Raw genomic sequence first — 8211 nt, 5'->3', positions numbered from 1 at the left:
AATATATCAGAAATACAATTATCTATTTAAAATTGTTAACTTTCAACAATATGACACTTCAGTAAACATTAATACAATATTCTAGCAATCATCTTATATGAAATAAGTGGAAAACAAATTTCTCAACAACAGGAGTCAAATTCATCTAATAAAAAATTTTATTTAAAAAACCTAAACAAACATTAAACACTTTTAAATTGAAATAAGTTTTGAAACTTCCTTTTCCCTTTTACGAACAGAAAGTTCCAAAAATAAAAGGACAAATGTAATTCTAGATATTTCATTGTTTTCTAATATTATTTTAGTAAATTATTTATTCAATCGCTTCTTTAAGTTTTCAAGGTGTTCCACATTAATATCTTCCAATGCCAGTACCATTGCTTTAGACAAGGAGGGATTAAATGAAATAGTCATTAGACAGCACAAATCTATTAAATCTCGCTGACATTTCTGCAAACCCTCCAGGAACTTCTGATATTGAAGAGGGTCCTTTTTTAACTTTTTCATCTCTGCTACTGAAAACCCTATCAGACCAGCAAGTATTTCATCTACAAAGTCTACATCTAGGTATGCAGTTCCATCAGAAATCTTTGCTGTTATACTCCAAATGCCACCAGAACTTGAGAGATTTCCAGTTAAGGTTACAATAAAGGCTTTGACTTTCACTGTTATAACTTCCTTTGGTTTGCTGGCCATTAGAACAGACAAATAGATAAAGGGTGGAGAATACAAATCCATGGTGTTAGAAAATTTAGTGCTGTTCTCTGATGATTTTAAAGAATAATTCTGTAAACGCTGATCATTTCCATTATAAATTTGTGAACTTCTTTTTGGAGTTCTGACCAGTTCTCTATTTAATATTGTATTATTTAAGGAATGTACATTTGAACTGAGGATGGTTTGTTTCACTTTATTATCTGTCTCTGAGTTCTTATCTTTATTTGAAAAACCATGGGTTATGGATACACTATGATTAACTGAAAAAACACCATTGTTGTGGTCTTCATCAGTCATTTGTTCAGATATATTATTTTCATTCCAATTATCATTTCCATTTTTGCCAATTAAAGAAAAATTATTCGAAGTATTAGGTTTATATGAAGATCTTGCTATACTGTCAGCTGGTATTCTGTTCAAAGTCAATGGCTGCAATTCTTTAGTCTCCATTTGTTCTTTCTGGACAGCTTCTTCTAAAAGCAAGGCCTCTGCTAAGGAAAAGTCATCTAATTCCCCATCTGTGAAATGCACAGGTTGATTTGGTGGTTTCTCCTTTGGTCTTGGAGAAATAACAAGTCCTGGTTCAAAACTTGACTGTCCTGTGGGAATAGTATTTGAGGAACTACCTATGCTGAAACATCTTCTTTCCAAGGAGGTGTCATTATTTGCTGCAAACACATCATTTTCATCAAGACTTGCCAAGAGTTCTTCATCAGAAGGTTCTAATACAAGCTCTAGATTATCTGTATTTCTAGGGATGTTTTGGTTAGAATTATTTGGTATGACTGAAATTATAGGATCAGGTTCCCCAATTAATCTTCCAAGTACTTTTTCTTGGGCATATTCCTCTAAAAGAGCATCTACTTCTCCTCCCAACACCTTCACATTTTCTGGTTTCAATAAGAGAACACCAAGACGAAAAGAAATGATTCCATGTATCAAAATTTTTGTACCTGGAGGAAGATGACTATGAAGAACTGGAATAGGCTGATATTCCATTCCCTGCACTTGTACAATTCCATCAGTTAGCTGTAGCATCAACATTCGTGAAGGCTTGGCTTCCCAAGGCTTTTGGGTTACTTGTGTTTCAGCTGTAATTAACTCATTCATAGTATTCTTTCCTCTCAACTTTTGCATCTGGGAATATGCAGGCTGACTTACATCAACCAATGAATTAATCTGCAGAGCAAAAAATCCATTCAGCTCTCCTTTTGGGACTTCTAAAATGTCATCAGGTAAAAGAGGATGCTCTAAATCTTTCAGATCGGTAAGGAGCCATTGCTCAAAAACTTGTTTATTCATTTGTGCTTGACTCAAGTTAATATTATCATTTTCTTCTTGGATCCAGTTAATACAAGCTTCCAACCACGTTACAGGTACTTTAACATGCCATGTAGCTAAAAGCCAGGTTTCAACTCTTAATGCAACACTAGTTACACTCATTTCTTTTAAATAAAAGAAATATTATACATCTGTTACCTAAAAACAAAAAACAAAAGCAAAAGAATTCAGTGTTTAGAATTATAGTTCAACTTAAATGTTGCCTAATTATGCACAATGCACAAACAGGCATAACCATACCCTTTTGATTTTTCTCACTTTCAGCATCTTCAAATTCTTTCACTTTCTACATATCCAAAATTCAAATACAACAAGTATATTATGAGAAAAGCAAAAGCTTTGAAAGCTAATTTAGCCAAATTACTTCTCTGACCTATTATAAATTTCTTAACTTTTCTAGCTCAGATTTTTCATCTGTAATACGACAATAACACCATCTATCTTACAGGGTTGTTGTGAGGATTACATAACATTTAAAGCATAATGTCAGATCTATGAAAGACACACAGTAAATAGTAATTATTTTGTTAATATAATTATCAGATTTTAATAATTTAAAATAATATTTGAGTTTGGGTTTCAGAAATATTCTAAATTCTAATAAAAGCAACCTCCTAACTATTCAGGCAATAGAAAAAAAGAAACAATATTCACTAAGATTATTTTCATAGCTATAATTCATACTCTATTAAAACATACCATTGTGCATGACCATACAGCACTTAAATATGTAGTCTAAGGATAAAGTTAAAACAAATAACAATAAATTCTGAGCTGACATAAAGCATCTTATTTGTTTAGCTAAATAATTTCAATAGTCCTATGAGGTAATTATACTTCTGATTTTCTCAGTATGATAAAACAGAAGCAAAACAGTAAAGACTAACCAACCCTATATTCACAAAAGTATATTTTTTTCCTTCTACAGATAAAAATATCTGAGTTAGTTCTAGCCGGTTTGGCTCTGTTGATAGAGCATTGGCCTGAGGACTGAAGGGTCCTGGATTCAATTTCAGTCAAGGGCACATGCCTGGTTTGCAGGCTCTGTCCCCAGTAGGGAGTGTGCAGGAGGCAGCCGATCAATGATTCTATCTCATTGATATTTCTCTCCTCTCCCTCTCCCTTCCTCTCTGAAATATATATTTAAAAAAAATCTAAGAGTTAAAATTTATAAAAGTTTTAATGCATCCATAAGAAAACTTACCATTTAGAGCAGGAACATAGGATTTGATGATAGTACTTGGAACTGGTTGTTCAGTGGGGTACTTGTAACTTCTACTGCTCAGAAATAGCCCCAGGAGCTAAGACAAGAAGCAGTAAAGGTTATGAGGAAGCTGCAGAATCACTGGCCTATTTTCCTAAATGTAAGAGTTTGAAGGCATGATTTTTCAGATCCCTGTTATCAATCAGGGTAGAGTATAGGTAATACAGAATTTTAAAAATGAGGTTTGGAGTGAGATGAACAAAAGCAAGTGACCATGAGAAATGTATACCCTCTAAGCTTGTTTCCTTGTCTATATAGTACTTACTTCATGGGTTACTATTAAAAATTAAAGGAGATGGGAGAGGATAGAGGGCAGAGCACCAGCCCAGGTACAGATATTAAGCAGTTAGGTCAGCTGACCCAGGACAAATCTGGCCCAGTTAGTCTGCTCACCTAGGCCTCAGAATTACCACCTCTGTGGCCACTCAGTCACAAGGCATCTGTAGGCGGAGAAGTGGACCACCCAGAAGGTGTCCAAGGCCCACAAATGACTGGAGGCTGAAGCAGGCCAAAGCAGCTGAGGCTGAAATTAAACAGCACTGCCTGCAGAGGGAGAAAGAGTTCAAGGCCAAGGAAGCTGGGGCTCTGGGATCCCATGGCAGTGGCAGCACTGAGGCAGAGGAGGATAACCAGGAAAAGATAACGGTCTAGACCAGTGGTTCTCAACCTGTGGGTCGCGACCCCTTTGGGGGTTGAACAACCCTTTTACAGGGGTCGCCTAAGACCATCAGAAAACATATATGTAATTACATATTGTTTTTGTGATTAATCACTATGCTTTAATTATGTTCAATTTGTAACAATGAAAATATATCCTGCATATCAGATATTTACATTACGATTCATAACAGTAGCAAAATTACAGTAATGAAGTAGCAACGAAAATAATTTTATGGTTGGGGGTCACCAAAATATGAGGAACTGTATTAAAGGGTCGCGGCATTAGAAAGGTTGAGAACCACTGGTCTAGACCTACGTCTGGCAGAACAGGGATGAAGTCCTGGATAACTTTTGGCCTTGCCTAGGACTTCAGGAAGATATCTATGAAAACTACTGCATAAATAGATAAGGAGAGAAGTATTTGTTCCATGGATTGGCATTTTAGATGCCTTAATGGGATATGAACCATTAGCAAAGCTCGAGCTATTTCTTGTGAAAGGTATTATTTCTGTATATTATATATGGTAGGTCTTCATTTTATGTCGAATGGGAAATGCTACTTCTTGTAGAAACTTAAAACTTACCCAAAGATGTCAATTTTTACCTCGTATTTCTTAGAAATTTAATCAATATATACATTGTCTGGTTCCTTATGTCTTTTAGCTCAAGTAACATATCAGTATTGACTTTTTCTTTCTTAGATGTAGTTAAAAAAAAAAACATACAATTTTTCGAAGAAAGAAAAAGGGGTTAAATTTTTTCCGCCTACAGCTCTCTTGGAGGTCAGGGGTTTTAACTATGAAAAACTAGTAAATAGCCCAGCCTGGGTGGCTCAGTGGGTGGGCATCAACCTATGAACCAAGAGGTCAAGGTTCGATTCCCAGTCAGGGCACATGCCCAGATTGCAGGCTGGATCCCCAGTGTGGGGCTGCAGGAGGCAGCAGATCAATGCTTCTGTCTCATTGTTGATGTTTCTATCTCTCCTTTTCCCTTTTCTCTAAAATCAATAAAAACATACATGTTTTGTTTTGTTTTTTAAAAAAGGAGTAAATAGTTACTTGTATCCTTTATTAAGCAGCAGCCAGCCTAAAATAATACTTTCTGTCTAAGTATTAGAACAATGAGTAGTAGTATAATTATTTGGGGTGCTTTTAGTTTCCCTTACACAAAATTACTAGATGACAACTCAAGACCTTGTTTCATGTTATTGGTTAAAAAGTAAAGTTTCTTTATCATGTAAAAAATTTTTAAAAATAAAAGAGCTAGGAGAGCCAGTACTAGTAAGTAATCTAGTGGTTCAGAGTACAACTATGGTGCCAATTTTTTTTAAGTATATTTTATTGATTTTTTACAGAGAAGAACAGTGTGCTAACTTTTGTGTACAAAAGAAAAGAAAATAAGCGAATTTCTATTTCCTTATATATGCCTAAATCACCTCTAGAAGGATATACAGGAATAAAACTTGTAATACATAGCTTACACTCCATAACAAAGAATAAGATCTTTGTGGGCCAAAAACAGGGAAACATTGAGTGGGTACTAAAACCCTAAAGAAAAAAGGACTAAAAGCAGTGTGTAGGCTACAGCTCCAAGGATTCAAAATGCCAATTATAGGGTAGAACTAGAAACAGACTCTTTGCTAAAATTGGGCCAAAATATGTTTCATCCACCACCTACCTATGGCCTATGGAGAATGGAAATGAGGCCTACATAACATGTATAGTACATATAGTATGGTCTAGAACAATGATGGCGAACCTTTTGAGCTTAGCGGGTCAGCATTTTGAAAAACCCTAACTTAACTCTGGTGCCATGTCACATATAGAAATTTTTTGACATTTGCAACCATAGTAAAACAAAGACATATTTTTGATATTTATTTTATATATTTAAATGCCATTTAACAAAGAAAAATCAACCAAAAAAAATGAGTTCGCGTGTCGCGTGTCATAGGTTCACCATCATTGGTCTAGAAATAGGCTATTCATATCAATCGATGTATCTCTCTCCCATTGATGTTTCTCCCTCTCTATCCTTCTCCTTGCCTTCCACTCATTCTAAAAATCAATGGAAAAAATATCCTCGGGTGAGGATTAACAAAAAATAAATAATTCTATGTATACTAGGATTGTTTTTTCTACAGGTTACAAAGAAAAGCTTATTAAAATTTTTAATCAAATGAAAAAAGTATTAACATGTGGGATCTGTATTATATTTAGACTAGATTTCAATAACTGAGCCCTTTAATAATTTAGTAAATCCTATTATTTCCATCTTCCCCTTCAGATAATTCCTAAGGTTTTCATTTCTACCTTTCTCAGGAAATTGAGTAACCATAGTTACTGCAGGTAGAAGCAACTCAGAGGTAAGATGTTAGCGAAGGCAGTACAATTTCCCATCAGCACACATACAAAAAACAGCTTTTAATCCTCAAAAATATATATTTTTTTAAATTTTACATTAAGAAATGCTCGTACCATATAATGCACTTCTTTTACTTTACAAAATTAATCTTAAGAAAACAATCAGGAGGAAAAACCAAGATGGCGGCATAGGTAAACACTGGAAATTGCTGCCTCCCACAACCACTTCAAAAATACAACTAAAAGACAAAACAGACATCATCCAGAACCACAGGAAGGCTGGCTGAGTAGAAATTCTACAACTAGAAGGAAAGAGAAAAGCACACTGAGACTCAGAGGAAGTGCAGAAGTTAAGTGCAGAGGTTACGGAGGCGCACGTGGAAAGGGCTGGCAACTGAGGACACAGGTGTCTTTTTCAATCAGGAGGGAGTCTCAATCTCCTAACTGCTCTGAACTCCAGTTCTGGGCGAGTCTCTGGGGACCCAGACTCATACGGGGAGAAATTGAACTGTCTGGCAGCGGGCAGAACTCGCAGGTGGCTTTCTCTCAGAGGTGCTTGCAGTGATTACCGGGACACTGAGACTCGGGGCCTCTTAGGGTAGGACTGGGGAGCAGCCATAGCTGCTTGCTCCACCCTGTTGATCCCCTGAGATCCCACCTCACCCAAGCTGTGAGAAGAGTGAGCCAGTGTACCCAGTGGTCAGAGGGGGACCATCCGGATTACAACTCCTCAGGTCCATAAGGGACACACCCAGGGGGCAGACTCAGTGAGCACCAAAGCCCCACTGAAGCAATTCTTGCCCCAGAAGGGTGTCTCCAGCACAGAAGTTCTCCCACCGTAGATACAGCTGATTCTCACAGCCAATTGGCCTGGAGGTCAATTCCTCCCAGTGATACCTACAACAATCAAGTGCACCACGAGTGGCCACCTCAGGTAATAGGGGAGGCTGAGCCACTGGGCCCTATAGGACACCTAGCACACAAAGTCACTCAACCAACGCAGGGAAACATAAAAAATGCGGAGACAGCCCTAACCGGTTTGGCTCAGTGGACAGAGCATCGGCCTACGGACTAAAGGGTCCCAGGTTCAATTCCGGTCAAGGGCATGTACCTTGGTTTCAGGCACATCCCCAGTAGGGGGTGTGCAGGAGAAAGCTGAGCAATGTTTCTCTCTCATCAATGTTTCTGACTCTCTATCCCTCTCCCTTCCTCTCTGTAAAAAATCAATAAAATATATTTTTTAAAAATTGTGATCCTCTTTCTAACTTTGTATTAGAAAATAGATTGTGATAGTTACAACAGTTATTTAGAGAGAATCTTTAATGAGAAAAATTAAAAGTTAACTGGAGGGAATCTCCAACATGGTCTTCAGCAAGCATGTGACATAGCAGAGGGTGCATGTGTGCATCGTGGGGTTATGAGTTCAGTGGTCACGTTGGTTACAGTTCCGTTGAACCAAATTATTGGTCGGATCTCCAGTGACTTCAGATGTATTTTCTTTCTCACCAAATCTACTTTAGCCCAAAACTTGTCAATTGCACCTTTTCAAATTCTCTCAATCTATCCCCACTTTTCAGTGCACTGCCATTGTTTTAGACAGATCCTCATCATTTCTCCTTTGGACTATAGAAATAGTCTTCTAATAGGTCTGCTCCCCATCAGCATTATCTGGTTTATGTCCCACACATCACTAGAATGATCTTGGTAACAGAAAAATCTACTCATTAAAGTTCTTTAATGTGTCCGCACAACAGGAAAATTTCAAATCCTTAACCAAAGTGTAACATTGCTTCTGATTTGGTCTCTGCCAGCCGCACTAGACTCACTTCTTGTTCTCCACCCCCCATGCCATGTCCCTCCCTTCCC

At 37.2% G+C, this 8211-nt stretch overlaps 1 protein-coding gene across 1 annotated transcript in view; it reads right to left on the bottom strand.

Annotated features, from left to right (window-relative positions):
- Window positions 1-263: 263 nt before the first annotated feature.
- The window catches only part of RMI1 (RecQ mediated genome instability 1), a 13465-nt gene continuing 5517 nt past the window's right edge, over window positions 264-8211 (bottom strand). The window contains exons 2-3 of the mRNA XM_006759481.2: window positions 3263-3359; window positions 264-2196 (exon numbers count right to left, since the gene is read on the bottom strand). Of these exons, the coding sequence (XP_006759544.1) occupies window positions 310-2160 (1851 nt within the window). The 5' untranslated portion in view covers window positions 2161-2196; window positions 3263-3359 and the 3' untranslated portion in view covers window positions 264-309. The remainder of the gene's footprint in view (window positions 2197-3262; window positions 3360-8211) is intronic.

This window comes from Myotis davidii, unplaced genomic scaffold (assembly GCF_000327345.1).
Source record: "Myotis davidii unplaced genomic scaffold, ASM32734v1 scaffold556, whole genome shotgun sequence".
In the NCBI taxonomy this organism is placed as follows: Eukaryota; Metazoa; Chordata; class Mammalia; order Chiroptera; family Vespertilionidae; genus Myotis; species Myotis davidii.
The sequence above is the reverse complement of the archived record's forward strand: the minus strand, read 5'-3'. Positions and strand labels throughout refer to the sequence as shown.